The sequence below is a fragment of the Terrapene carolina genome, unplaced genomic scaffold (assembly GCF_002925995.2).
Source record: "Terrapene carolina triunguis isolate 2854851 unplaced genomic scaffold, T_m_triunguis-2.0 Scaffold103, whole genome shotgun sequence".
Classification (NCBI taxonomy): Eukaryota; Metazoa; Chordata; order Testudines; family Emydidae; genus Terrapene; species Terrapene triunguis.
In genome coordinates this window covers 1,205,235-1,220,670 of record NW_020664454.1, presented here as the reverse complement: position 1 = coordinate 1,220,670, position 15,436 = coordinate 1,205,235, and the positions used below count along the sequence as shown (strand labels likewise).

The window sequence follows — 15,436 nt, the reverse complement described above, 5'->3', positions numbered from 1 at the left end:
ATTGGACACCAAGTTGATTCGCTTGTTCCCCAACCTGTTAGGGGCTGGGAGTATGAAATAGGCTTTGCCCTGGAAAGATGAAATGTGGCTTACATAATTGACTAGCACACCCCTTTAGTAGATAGAGAAACAGCATTTATAGGATCCAGAAGAAGCCACAACTAAAAAGATAGACCAGTGTGATGGCCTTCGAGGAAAAAGCAGAACATTTTAGAGGTATCCTCTACACTGACAGCCATATTTATAAAAAATAACTGGCACATTTGCATTCAGAATTTTTGCACAAGAAAATAACCTGTGTTAGCCATGAGCAAAGGACAATTTCACGTATAAACTGGGGGTTAGACTCCCAGTTAACTAGTGACCAACTGTCACTGCCATTTGGATAAGGCTACGTCTACACTTAAATAGCTACAGCAGCACATTGGAAACACTGCAGCAGCACCGCAGTGATGTTTCAGTTTAGACACTCACTACAGCGACAGGAGGGGTTCTCCCATCACCATAGTGAATCCACCTCTCGGAGAGGTGGTAGCTATGTTGTTATAACTATAAAGGTAAGGGTAACAGCCCTCCTGTGTACAATACTATAAAATCCCTCCTGGCCAGAGACTCCAAAATCCTTTTACCTGTAAAGGGTTAAGAAGCTCAGGTAACCTGGCTGACACCTGACCCAAAGGACCAATAAGGGGACAAGATACTTTCAAATCTTGGTGGGGGGAAGGCTTTTGTTTGTGCTCTTTGTTTTGGTGGTTGTTCGCTCTTGGGACTAAGAGGGACCAGACATCAATCCATGCTCTCCAAATCTTTCTGAACAAGTCTCTCATATTTCAAACTTGTAAGTAAACAGGCAGGCAAGGCGTGTTAGTTTTATCTTTGTTTTCTCAACTTGTAAATGTACCTTTTACTAGGGTGTTTACCTCTGTTTGCTGTAACTTTGAACCTAAGGCTAGAGGGGATTCCTCTGAGCTCTTTAAGTTTGATTACCCTGTAAAGTTATTTTCCATCCTGATTTTACAGAGATGATTTTTACCTTTTTCTTTAATTAAAAGCCTTCTTTTTAAGAACCTGATTGATTTTCCTTGTTTTTAGATCCAAGGGGGTTGGATCTTGATCCACCAGGAGTTGGTGGGAGAAAGGAGGGGGAATGGTTAATTTCTCCTTGTTTTAAGATCCAAGGGGTTTGGATCTGTATTCACCAGGGAATTGGTGAAGAGTCTCTCAAGGCTACCCAGGGAAGGGAATTAGCACATTGGGAGTGGTGGCAGCGGACCAGATCTAAGCTGGTAGTTAAGCTTAGAAGTTTTCATGCAGGCCCCCACATCTGTACCCTAAAGTTCAGAGTGGGGAAGGAGCCTTGACATATGTCAACAGAAGAATTCGTCTGTCAACATTGCTGTCTACCCGAGGGGTTAGATTGGTTTAACTATGTCACTCGGGCTGTGCATTTTTCACACCCCTGAGCGATGTAGCTGGATCAACCTAACTTTTCCGTGTAGACCTGGCCTAAGTGTTTGCACATGCCAAAATTGTGCCTGTAAACACAGAGGTGTGCTGAGACTTTTGTCAGAATCTGATCCTCGGTCTTTAGCCCAGGAAGCATCTACGTGGTTTGCTGGGGATATTGTTTTGGGAAATAAGATCTTGATACATGTAGTAATATTGTGATCTCGGAGAAGCCCATTTCTCAGAACTGTTAAGAGCTAGTCAAAAGTGAAGAGATGATTGCCACTTACTCTAGATTGGATCCCTGGATGTCTGAGATGTGAAAGGCCCATCTAGCCAAAATGCTGAATGAGCATCACTGAAAAGGACTAGAAAAGTAGAATAAAGAAGGAGCATGCAAACACCCTGTATACAATTAGATTCTTTTTACTGTAGCTCTCTCATGTCTTCATATGTGAAATATTAATACAAATTTCCACAGAAATTAGAACCATCAATAAAACTGTAGCATTATTTAATATGTAGCTAAATGAAACAATAAAAGCTTGTGCATCATGATTTTTTATTACCGTAGGCCATAATAAATCATAAGTTAGTTCAAAAACCACACGGACAAAATAAAGTTCTGACTTTTAAGGGAGACTTCCCAGGCTTACAGACCCCAAATCGAATCTCCAACAGAAATTATACTTAAATAAAATGTGTCCTGCTGATTTTGAAATATCTGTGTTACCCTTCACCCCAGGCCTGAAACACTGATAAAATATTTATCTGCTTGGTGGATCTTTCAAAGTCAGGTTACAAAGTTTGTTTGTGACTGCAGATGCAGTTGATGGATGTGCATGTGAGCCTCTGATCTGCCTGCTCAGGAAAGCTGGTGAAATACAAAACAGAACATACTCTTGTAGAGCAGGATACCTTGTTAATTTCCATCCTCTGCCTGTTTCGAAGCAGGGAGAACTCAAGTGCGGCACTGCATGTTTGCATGCAAGTTGCATGGACACCTGTGAGATGCAACAATGTTGGTTAATCAGGGTTCTCTGTCTAACAGCCATGCTGGTATCCCTTTAAATATATTTCGCTTTGACTGTGCCCTCTTTGATGGGGACCCTAATGAGCCTCCTGGCAAACTTCCAGCACATAAAACCATTAAAAATTACAGCATAAAAACAGAAGCGTTTTTGGGTTGGCAGCTCAATTATGTAGCTTGTTATGAGAAGAGCATTTTCTGCTTTTATATATGCAACATGTTTTTCCTTTCTTAATGCTGTCACAAGGACCTAGTCCATAACTGTGTAGGCAGCATGAGGATTAAAATCAAATGTATGTTCCATTGTTTAAAATGTCAGTGAGCATGAGTTCTTTTTAGCAGAATTGCATAAAGAGACTGTCATTTAGAAAGGACAGTAAGTGGCAAGGACTGGAAAACCAGACAAAAGAATATTTGCCCTTGCAAATGTTACAAACCTACAACAAATAGGCAAGCAGATAAATATTTGCATATGTTGCCATATTCATAGTTTTGCTGGAACACTGACATGACTATAGTTATTACACAGCATGGGCACCGACAGACTAATGTCTTTGCAAAGCTCATCATCCAATAATAAAGACACAAGAAAGGAGTAGGAGGCAACCACCAGAGCAGTATTGCTCAGGTCAGTGGCTAAAACAAGGGCAGAGCTGAATGTTTCTGACCCGTTTCACACATAATTTGATAAGAGTCTTCAGAACCCGGGGCAACAATAATAGGTACATTAGAAATGCATGAAGATAGCTAGTTTCTTTTTGCTATGGTTTGTTTGCTGGCCTCTCAATATTTCAAATATTTGAACAGGCTGGATTAGAAGTGAGTATGCTGAAACACCGAGGTGTTCAGGGGGACCAAACAGTGGAGCAATTGGCCCACCTCTGTGACAATGAAGGCTAGTTTTGCCATCATTGCTAGAGCTGTTCCCAAGACCGTGATATTTTTGGAGAATGTAAAGTAGAATGCTGATTGGCTTGCATTATGACCTCTTTCTGAGACATCATTTTCCATACACTACTTCCTGTTTGGCCACAACATCCATGGGATACAGTATTCAACCTGGGGCATGGTGTTGCATACTTCAAAATTCGTGATTTTCATTTCTTTAATTGCCTTTTTGATATTATGCTCCAGCCTCCTTCTAAATGTATTTGTTCTATGGAAAGCTTATCCCATGTGCAGCCCAAGGTCCTGGGTGCTTCAGCAGCAGCCATGGGAACCATCAATTGTGGGCTACAGACTGCGGCATGTTGGGAGACCTTCCTGGTTCCTGCCAGTATGTAGCCTCTGCCCTCCCAGCAGGAAGTTTCAGCACTGACTGAAGCTGGAAGCAAGAGGCAGGCAAGCAGAGAGGAGGCTGCTGGACTGTAATCCTGTTCTGTGTTTCTTTACAGAATGAAGTCTTGCTCTTGTTCCTGGTGGTTGTCTGAGTGGGTCTGGTCTGAGGTGAATACACACTGACACAATGCAGAGCACACCGAGGAGCCTCAGGCCCAGTTTCCCAAAGTTATGTAAAAAGTCACAAGGCAGATTTCCCCTATCTTAAAGAACCTCATGCTGGGCCAGTGAAATAGGCCAGGGGCTACACATGAATAAGAGTACAAATTATTGCACAGTTTAGCATGTATTTGAGAGTGTATTTGATGCTTTGGTGTATTTGAGAGTACTACTCAATTCAATTCTCTTTCCTTCAAGACGATTTCTAATAGGATGAACAATTTATGTTAAAACCAGTAAATTGGGAACCTGGGCTAGCATTGCCACATCTGACTCAAATTTCACATTAGATGCTATTGCTCTGATGCGGATTTAGTTTTTAATTTTCTGCATTTTGCTCAACATGACACAGCTGTCTTCTGAGGAGTCACATCTGCGTTCCTGTGTATCCAAGATAAAATGCCCTTTTCCCTATCTCAGGGGAACCTGAGAACACATTAGATTAAAACTCAAGAAAAAATCAACAGGTATCACATAATGCAAGAAATAAAGTTTTGTTTGATTAGCCCATTGAAATAAAGGCCTATAGCAAAGCCACAATATTAAAACAAACAAGGACGCTTAATCCTGCAGGACAATTATGCAGCATGTCAAATCAGAATGACTCATATTAAAAATACTAATCCTGTTCCAATACCTGTTAGATCTTACTGTTGACGTCAGTGTGCATTGGATCAGGCCCTTAAAGAGGAATAAAGAGGCTTGATCAAGTCAGTTATAATTATCTTCCCACTAACTTTGCAAGGTGGTAGTCATTTTAGTTTACATATTTTTAAGAATTTTCCTTAACACCTAATAGTTTCAACATCTGGCCCTGTGCATGGCTTGCCACCATTTTGTGGGGCAGGATTATTGCACTGTCTTCTTGTCATCCGTTGTCCTCCAGAGCATGCAGAGGAGCTGGACCAGCAACCCCAGTTTCCATCTATAGCAACATCTGGAGAAACCGTGAAGAAAGAAAAGGGTGTCATAACAGAGGTTTCTTTTCCAAAGGGGGTGCTCCCAGCTCACACAAATTATACCTACATACAAACAAAGTACCCCTTGTCCGCATTACTAAGAATATCTTGACTTGGACCCTTAAAACTGGACAATTATTTAAAGGTGCTAATTCTCTATTCATTGTTGATGGTGCTTGTTCAGACTCTGCATTTCATTCAACTGGGACAATGAAAAGACACAAGGTAGTTTTAACTGAAATATAGTGATTTTACCTCTTCTGGTTGAGACTAAGGGAGTCTGGGGGAGCTGAAGGGCACATAAACTGGGATCACTTTACATTCTGAGGAGCCAGAGAAAGGTGTTAGCAGGTTTATATTTAAGTAGCACAGGGGCGGGCAAACTTTTTGGCCTGAGGGCCGCATGGGGTTTCAGAAATTGTATGGAGGGCCGGTTAGGGGAGGCTGTGCCTCCCCAAACAGGCAGGCATGGCCTGGCCCCCACCCCCTATCCGACCGCCCCTGCGTCTTGCCCCTGACGGCCCCCCAGGACTCCTGCCCCATCCAATCCCCCCTGTTCCCTGACGCCCCCACCCCGGACCTGCCCCATCCACCTTCCTTGCTCCCTGTCCCCTGACCACCCCTGGAACCCCCGCCCCTGACTGCCCTCCGCCGCCCCATCCAACCCCCCCTCCTTCCTGACTGTCCCCCCCCCGGGACCTCTGCCCCATCCAACCACCCCTTCTCCCTGACCGCCCTCGGAACCCCTGCCCCCATTCAACCCCCCTGTTCCCCGTCCTCTGACCACCCCGACCCCTATCCACACCCCTGGCCCCTGACCACTCCCCGAACTCTCCTGCCCTCTATCCAACCCCCCTCCCCGGCTTCCTGCCCCCTTACCTCGCTGCCTGGAGCACTGGTGGTGGGCAGTGAGGCTGCAAAATGGCAGGCAGACGTGCCGCTCAGCTGGAGCCGGCCACGCATCGCGCAGCTCAGAGTACCGGGTCAGGCCGGGCTCTGCAGCTGCACTGCCCCAGGAGCTCACAGCCCTGCCGCCCAGAGCATTCCGCCGGTGGCGCAGTGAGCTGAGGCTGCGAGGGAGCGGGAACAGCAGGGGAAGGGCCAGGGGCTAGCCTCCCGGGCCAGGAGCTCAGAGGCCGGGGAGAACAGTCCCGTGGGCCAGATGTGGCCCGCGGGCTGTAGTTTGCCCACCTCTGAAGTAGCAGGTGGCCTACTTTAACTTACACTCTTCTGTCAGTTACTTTTCCTGCTAGACCCGCTCTCTTCTTAGGGTGACCAAACATCCCATTTTGGCCAGGACAGTCCCTTTTTTAAGCTTTGTCCCGGACGTCCCAATTTTTTTTCCCAAAAGGAGGCATTTGTCCCATTTGCTTTTGCTGACTTGATCAGCTGACAAGAGCAAATGGGACAAGTGCCCACTTTTGTCAAAAAAGGTGTGGTGTGGGTGTGGAGGAACGTGGGGTGGGGGAGGAGAGATGCCAGCCCCCTGCAGGGGAGGACGCAGAGCTGGGGGGGAGGGAGCATTCCAGCATGGGGGAGGAGGTGGCAGGATTCCAGCAACCGGGCATCAGCCTCCTGAGGGGAGATATCCTATCTCCTAGAACTGGAAGGGACCTTGAAAGGTCATCAAGTCCAGCCCCCTGCCTTCACTAGCAGGACCAAGTGACCATCTTTCCCAAAGAGAAAATGCAAGTGACACAAATTAAACTCTTTAGATTCAGTAAGCCAAATTCAATACAGGTGAAGTTCTATGTTGATAAGTGGATCTGAGTCTAAGGGAGATTTTGCCGCTGTAACATATGCAGTAAGCAGACCAGAACAATGTGTAAGTGACAACAATTAAAGACTCATAGGACTCATTAGCTATGAAGTTGTCCCTGTGCCTTGTGAAATTTTAGCTGAAAATGTCTGTCACTCTGGCTTGGATAAGATACAGCCATTTAGACTGAAAACTGGAGAAACGACGGTAAACGAAGGGCAATGATAAATGGCAATATATCAAATTACAGGGCGGGGTCTACTGTCGCTCTGCAGGGATGGATGTAAAAACTAGTCTTCTTTAACATCTAAATTAATGATCTGAAGGAAATAAATAGCAATTACATTTGCAGAGGATACTAAATTGGGAGGAGTTATGAACTAGTCAGGAGAGAAAAATTATACAAAGGGATCTAGGGACATTAGCACCAGGGGTGGAAAATAACAAAATGAGATTTAACTGGGAAAAATTAAAATGTGCTGTAGTATAGTTGAGGAAGAATAATCTGAGACATTTACTCCGTGGAAGGGAGAAATTTGGGAAGCAGAGATGCTGGAGACCAAGGGCCCATAATAGACTGCAAATTAGCTATGAGTTTATAATGGGATATGAGTGCTTGTTTGAGCTGCATATTCAAAATCAGCTCCTCCTCAAAGCACAGAAATAATAAGGCAGCTTTAGTGTGAAATCATGTATAAAATTGCACTGAGTTCTGGACACCAGAGCAACAGAAATATGTTGTCACATTGGTGGGACTTCTGAGGAAAGGACCAAAGGGATGGATTTATAAGGAAAGATTAAAATCTATATCTATATATATCAGGATACTTAGAGCCTGGGCCTGTATCACTTAAGTCAATATGAGTTTTGCTACGGACTTCAGGGAGCAGGAATGAGACCCTAAATTCTGTGCCCAGTTCTGCCACACATTCACGGCCTAGCCTTGTATTTAACCTGTCTGCCTCTGCTTACTCATCTGTGAAATGGAGCTAGCTATAGTGTGTGTGTGTATATTAGGGTAAGTAACAGATGGAGTTACAGACATGATAAGGATTAATGAATACAATAGCTAGATCCATTTCACAGATGGGTAAGCAGAGGCAGATAGTTTAAATACAAGGCTAGGCAGCGAATGGGTGGCAGAACTAAAGTCAGTGGCAAAACTCATCTTGACTTAAATGCTCCAGCCCCTAACAGTCTTGATTCTCAGCCCTGTGATTTAGCCACTAGGCCACATAGCTCTTAATGATCACATAAAAAGACCTAATTAACTTACACACATGATCATATGACTGGCCATTCCATTTCAACTCTCCTTTTAGGGTTGTTTTTCTCTTTAACCTGGGATCTACATTTCTTTAATCATCTTTCTAATCACTCTTACCTTTTCTTTCTGTGATCTCACAGGCAGTACCACGATATCCTATAGGACATATACAGTCACAGCGAGTTTCTAGAAGGAGAACAGTGAAAGCTGGATTACTGTACTTCACTACAGTATATTATTATACTGAACATTTCTCTATAGACTCCCGTTTCCATATATAGACAGGTGAAGAGGCTGCCTCTCTGGGGCAGAGACCAGCTTTTCTTTATATGCATGTGCAGCAACTAGCAGAATGGGGCCCTGATCCCAGAATTCATTGTCTGGGTATTAACAACAGTGGTCATTTGAAAACATCTTTCATGGCAAATTATCCTAAATGGAATGACAACAGGACTCAAGGGCTAATACGTTATTGAAACAAGTGTAATCACCAGAGGAATCAGTTAAGAGCTATAATCAAACTGGCTGGTACCTGAATCAATAATTTCTGCATTAGATACATTTAGATGATAACCAGATTCTCATCAGGACTTTTGCAGATGCAAATTTGAATTAGGTACTTGAAAAATATCTTCTTTTATTAGCAAAACCCACACACCATACATCTCCATTTAGAAAATGTGTTTTTTATTCAATTTAATTACTTTCCCCCAGCATTTTTAAATCATTCTCAGCTTCTAAATGAGGGCAGCTTCTATTAAAAATGGAGGGAAGGAAAGGATACAATACTGAACAACTCTGATGATGATGATGATGATACCAGTACTTAGCACTTATATGGTGCTTTTCATCTTCACAACACAACACTAATTAATGCTGAGACATTAGGATGATGGTAATGATCTTGAAAGCAAAGGAAGAGACTTAAAGACATGAACTTTTCTTTTGATGAATAATTGAGGTGGGAACTGTTTCTTAAATGTAACTGATAAAGACACTTGCTACAATGGTGTTAATTTGCTGCGGCTGCTACTAAACCATGGAGATTTATGAATGAAATTACTCTTTTTTTAAATATATTTTCTTTATAATGTTAACCAGGATGAATAGGAGAAAGGAATGAACACAGATTACCAGCCAGTTAAGCCTCCTACCTACAATTCCTCTGTTCGTTTATACTAGAGGAGTATTAGATGTGAGATTCTACCTTTCAGAAAGGCAATTCCATTGCCATGGCATGGAGCACAATGACAGGAACTGGTCTCCAGCTGAAACTCTACAAGGGCACGCTTCATATTTTCCCTTAGTGTATTTGCATTTGCAAAGTCCGTTGAAGTCACCAGTTCAGACAGGGGTTCTGCCTAAGGGGGAGGGAGGAAAGAGGGGAAGAAACAATTGTTGTATTCATTCCAAAGGTCAAGATGTTTTTATAAGGTCAGCCCTGCACTGCAAGCTATGGTGGGACCTCAGCTTATGAATAAAATGTAGCCCCTATGTTATGAGATTTGTGTTCTGTGGAGATGTCAATAAAAGCTTTCTAAAACGGGAACATATTAGTCATCCATGGAATAGAATAAATAGTCTCTCCATCAGCTCCAGCTTTCCAGTTAACTTGTGGTTAGGGCTGGTGGAAAAAAGAGAACAGCAATTTAATGAAAATGTTTTCATTTGCCCCCCTGACCTCCGATTCAAAATTTTGACCAGCTAGAGAGTTGTCTGAAAACTGGGAGGGAATTTCACAAAAGTTTCATCCAAAGTTTTCCTATGTATTTTTCTGATTTTGAAATTTTATGAAAATTCATTAAAAATTGAAAATTTTTAACCAACACTACTTATATTGACTTGTCTCTTGCTCCTCCTTTAGGTAGGGTTGCCACCAGTCTGCGTTTTACCTGGTCAGTCCGGTTTTTGGCTTCTGAGTCCAGGTGCCATTTAGGGTTGCCAGGTGTCCAGTAAGTCTGGTTGAAAAGGGGACTGGGCAATGTCCGGTCAGATGTACTGACTGGACACCAAAAGTCCGGTTACCACAGGGCAGGGGGAGGTACCGAGTCATTAACCCAAGCCAGCCCCTGTTCAGCCAGGGCTGCCTCCTACCTTCAGGCAGGTTCCTTGTCAGGCTGCAGCAACTTCCATTCCAACAAGAGTCGACGTACGGGGAAAGGAGCGAGCAACGTGGGTGGGATCTTGGGGGAAGAGGCAGGGCAGGGGTGGGGCCTTAGGGGGTGGAAGAGACAGGTCAAGGACAGGGTCTCGGGGATCCAGCAATTAGAAAGGTGGCAACCCTACCTTTAGGGCTCTTCCTGAAAACCCGCCAGGAAACATTTTTTCTACAGTACAATGACTTTGTGGATTGTTTTTTAATTGCAGCATAGTCACTAGTGTATTTACAGCCCGATTACTCCATGAAGCCAACAGAAATGTTCCCATTACCTTCAAATGCGGGGTGCCTCTACACTTCTTTCAGCCGTGTTTAGTGAATAGACCCATGTTGCCCCCGATTGCACGGGTATAAATAGCAGTGTAGGTGGTGAGGCACAGCTCAGGACAATGAGGACACGCTTGAAAGGTCTGGGTATGTACTCGAGTACATCCCCTACACGGCCCTCTGCTCACCCAAGCCGTACCTCCCTCTCTACACTACCACTTTTAGCAGTATAACATCTAGGGTGACCAGATGAGAGACATGAAATATCGGGACACGGAGGGGTGGGGGGGGGGGAAGACGTGCCGTCTGGTCACCCTAATAGCATCCTGCTGCATCCCCGCTGTTAGAACCTTTCCCTGGAAAAGATTCCAGCAGTGGGAATGGCTCTGCCAGCTCCCAGCTGCTGGAGCCCTTCCCCACCACAAGGAAAGTCTCCCCCCTGCCAGAGCCTTTCCTCACTTCAGTGAAACGCTCCGGAAACGGGGAGCTGCTGAAGCCTTTCCCTGCTGCCTCACGTTGGCCAGAGCTTTTCACTGACATGTGTAGTTACACACCACAGTGTGGACACAGTGTGTGCGTTTCGCTGTAGTGTGTAGTGAAGTGAAACATCTGCTACATGCCTCCCAAAGTGGTGTGTAGTGTGTAATTGTCATCTAAGTCTGAAGTTCCTTAGGCAAGGATCCAGGTATTTGTCTGAAAGAACTGACCTGTTATATAGCACCATTTTATTCCTATCAGCTCTGCAGAGCTGCTACGGCTTTGGGAGAAAGAGCTGGACTCTATTTTGTGCATCCTCTACAGAATAATTATGTGAAGTTCCTGCTGCAGGGACAAATTCTGCCATCAGTTGCACTTCTGCACCCCCACGACTATAATGGGCATGCAGACGTGTAAGTGAGGGCACAGACTGAACATCATGGGGTTGCTGAGGGTAGAATTTGGTACAGAGTAGAACCAGATATAACAGAGAGTAAGATTTGCCCCACAGATTCTTCTTGGCAGATGATAACACAGTAGCCAGTAAGAATAACGTCTGAGGATTCCTAGGCTAAGTTTGCATGGTTGGGAGTTACAATAAAAGGACCAGTTCCTCAGTTTGTGTCACCTGAGGATCCAGCCCAAAGTCGTTATTGTAAGCTGAGCAAATTTGCTATGCATGCCATCAGGACAAAGCAAACATGAAGCCCCACAATACCATGTGTACAGGGTCATGTCATTCAGAGGACAAATGCATTTTAAGGAAAAAGGTACTTTCTTGTTACTGCCACTGCGTCTCCATTTCTCAACAATGATCTTTGATCCACCTTTTACTTTTTGAAATCATATCATATAAATAAGGAAATGGCTTGAGAATGACCTGCCAAGTGCTTTTAGTAGATGATTTATGAACCGCTTTGCTTTATTTTTTTTCCCTATTGAAGCATTTTTAGGTCTCATGTTTAGTCACACACTACTGGTGTTTTTGATCTTCACACTCCTCAAGGATATTAGCAGGGAAATTAAAGGCTAAATAGCCCAAATGCAAATTATATCAATCTGTGGTTTTTACTAGCTGATCTGGTCACTGATATCAGGTTAGAATCTAAAGGGTTAGAAAATAACCCTAGCCTTAGTTTGTTATCAGAATTTTCTTTAAATGGGATACTAAGTGTAACTTGCACAAGTACGGACACTGAAATCTCTGGGACCCAATGCAATTATGAAATCATGGGTAGATTACCTGAAACAGTTGATTTTATATCCTCCTTTAAACCTGAGGTGAGTTCTAGTTAACAAAGAAATGCATTATATTGTCAAAGCAGAAGAGTTGAGTGGGTTGAGGGCAAGCTGAAAACATGGACAGTATGTGAAATTTTTATTACAAAAAAGGGGAAAAACAACATAACAATCAGTGCCAAGCCAGAGTGAATTATGAGGCCTTGGAAAAATGAACACCTATTTGACCAATATAGTCAAATGTAGAAAGGGCTGATCCAAAGCTTGTTGAAGTCAACAGTCTTTCTGTGTCTCAGGGGGCTTCGGATTAGTCCTTGAATGCGTAGATTGCCAAAGTATTAAACATATTTCCACTAGAGATAAAACAAACACTAGCTATGGGCCCAATCTAAGGAATTGTATCTGGATCCAGATTTCAAATGAACACCCTCAAAGCTCTAGTGGGTTTGAATCAAGGCTTTTGGGTTCAGAGTAGAGCAGGTTGGAAATGGCTTTTTTTAAAGACAATTTTCAGCGAAAGGGAAAAGAACACATTTTCATCAAAAGGTTCCACAGAAAATGTAGACATTTCCATTTTTCTAATTGACAAGTTTCAGTCAAAAACCAAAAAAATTTATATGGATTTGCTGCCATAGTGCCTCATGAGAGTCATAGTTCAGCTGCCTTATGCCCTCATTTTCCTCCCTGGGCCAGGCTCTCTGGCTGGGCTACATCTCCCATGATGCACCATGGTCTTCCCGCTTGCTGAGACATCAGCGCACCATGGGGAGTCCCTAGTTACAGTGCATCATGGAAGATGTAGTCTGTCCAGGGGAATCAGGCCTATAGAGGAATATGAGGCACCTATAGATCCTATGAGGCACTGGGAGGCGGGGGTGGAGGAGAGATTCCAAATCAACATTTTCCACTTTTTAGAATGCATTTTGGGATTTGAGTGTTCAGTTTTTTGACAAAAAATATTTTTTTCTGTGAAAAACAGATACTTTTCCCAAAAACATTTATTTAACCAAAACCCAATTTTCCATTGAAGAGCAGTCCAATGAAAACCAGCCCTAGTGCAGGGCCATACCTAAGAAGAATATTCTTCTGCCTTCACAATAGTCACCCAAACATTAAATGAACTAATTGTGACATTCAAAATTGAGGCTCTATTGACATTTTTTCCCCTTGTTATTTTTCATTTTCATGCTCCTCTATACATTCGAGACCTGGCCAAGACTGGAAATAGGAAAGCCTAGTAAAAATCTATTCTCATGAGATCCTATCTTAGTTTTACAGATTAATGAGCTTTAGATAGTCTGGACAAACAGCCAGACTTTTTGGTGCACTCTTTGCTTTTCGGAACCAAACAGAATTGCTACTATACAATACAGTGCATGGTAAATATGAAAGGCAAGGGTAATCCAGAAAAAAGGAAGGTCATTTTATTACACTCTAATATTAAATGCCATCAGGTATATTTCTAATACAGCACTGTCTAGATTCTTCAAACTTCAATTATCTGACATGCCTTGTTACCTAAAACAGGTCAATTAGTTACTCTGAAAATCTCCCTGATTATTCAAAACCTCACTTATCTGAATGTATTCCAAGTCCCCCATGGCACTCGACTAATTGACGCTCTATGGTGTATTATTTACAGTACCTTTAGCTTTATGATTTCAGGGTTGTACTGTACTGCATCTCCCCACTCCTGCATTAGCTGAGCAGTTGGTAGATCTTTGTAGGCAAGTGTCGTGATATGCTCACTCCCTCCTCCACGAACGAGGGCTATGAAATCTTCCACAACTTGCGTTTGCCCGATGCTGTCTGCAAAAAGGGGTAAAGTGACCAGCTCAGCTTTGCTATTTCTTAGTGGATCACAAATAGAATAAAAAGCTAGGAGCAAAGCAGACTCTGCCAGTTACATATCCCAATTCGAAACAAAACGGGAAAGCGATCTTGGTCACAATTATTTATATACAGCCAAATATCTGGCACGCCCTCTGACTTAAAAGGCAGTGGTGCCTGAGGGAGGACTTCAAGATTTGGCCCATAGTTTTTCATTTGACGTTACTGTAAATGAAAAAAACAAACAAATAATAGATTCATTCATAGATTTTCAAGGAAAGAGGGGCTCACTTAGCCACAAGGGAAAGAATGATAAATCAGCCTACCCTTACTGGGGCTATCATTGAAAAGTACCAGAAACTGCAACTAGTGCAGGGTGCAGCACCGCTTCCTTGAGTAAAGGGCTCGATCCTGCTTCTGTTAAAGTCAATGGTGTGAGATCCAACTCCATCAAACAAAGCCCATTTCCTGCGTGCAGATCTATTTTACGTCTGAAATTGAGCGTATATTGCTCTCACAGAAAAAAAGAACATACGAAGCACAAGACTATTTTAGGTTTACCTCCAATTTCATTTAAAACAGCCTTACAGCCAGCAGCTGACATTCCCAAACTTATATAAACTCCATAGATATTTCCACCAACGTTAAAGCCACGCTGTGCACAGGCCTGGATGTCACTTAAAGAGTAACCTAAAAAAAACACAGTAAAACATCACATATTTATAAAAATAACATTCCATTTTAAGTACCTTTTGCTGATTTCCTCCCCCCCCCCCCCACAGGGAATTTTTAGGGCCCAATCTTGCTCTAAAAGGGATCTGGTACCGTCAGCTCCCAGTGACTTTGATGGAGTTGAGCGCTCTCAGGATCAGACCTTTAGTAAAGAAAAATTTTGCTCTCAAAAGTTGAAATGTTTTTGCTTGCGGGGCTACATCAAATGCCATGGAATTCCTGGCACAGCAGAAGTGGCACATTACAAATAATGAGCATCATAAAGATATGGTTACCCCTTTTGACCCAAGCCCTGTTGCAAGTTACAAATTTGCAAATTAATGCCTAAGGGCCCAATCCTGCAACCACTTTAAATTTAAATTAATGGAGATATCCTATCTCCTAGAACTGACCTTGAAAGGTCATCGAGTCCAGCCCCCTGCCTTCACTAGCAGGACCAAGTACTGATTTTGCCCCAGATCCCTAAGTGGCCCCCTCAAGGATTGAACTCACAACCCTGGGTTTAGCAGGCCAATGCTCAAACCACTGAGCTATCCCTCCCCGCCTTGCCATTGAGCATCATGCTTACCATGTGGAGTGACTTAAATAAGATTCCTTAGGGCTGTAAACCGTGCATTCAGTAGCAAATGTTTGCGGGATTCGGCCCTCAATGAGTTAGCAGTTAAGGTCCCAATTCGGCAATGTACTTAACCACATGACTTACTTTAGGGTTACCATATTTCAGCAAGCAAAAAAGAGGACGGGAGGAGCCCCGCCCCCGTCCTGCCCTAGCCCC

At 43.3% G+C, this 15,436-nt stretch overlaps 1 protein-coding gene across 1 annotated transcript in view; it reads right to left on the bottom strand.

Annotated features, from left to right (window-relative positions):
* Positions 1-3,264: 3,264 nt before the first annotated feature.
* Positions 3,265-15,436, bottom strand: part of LOC112120528 (complement component C8 beta chain) — a 26,761-nt gene continuing 14,589 nt past the window's right edge. The window contains exons 8-12 of the mRNA XM_024219641.2: positions 14,491-14,619; positions 13,745-13,908; positions 9,166-9,319; positions 8,076-8,144; positions 3,265-4,910 (exon numbers count right to left, since the gene is read on the bottom strand). Of these exons, the coding sequence (XP_024075409.1) occupies positions 4,759-4,910; positions 8,076-8,144; positions 9,166-9,319; positions 13,745-13,908; positions 14,491-14,619 (668 nt within the window). The 3' untranslated portion in view covers positions 3,265-4,758. The remainder of the gene's footprint in view (positions 4,911-8,075; positions 8,145-9,165; positions 9,320-13,744; positions 13,909-14,490; positions 14,620-15,436) is intronic.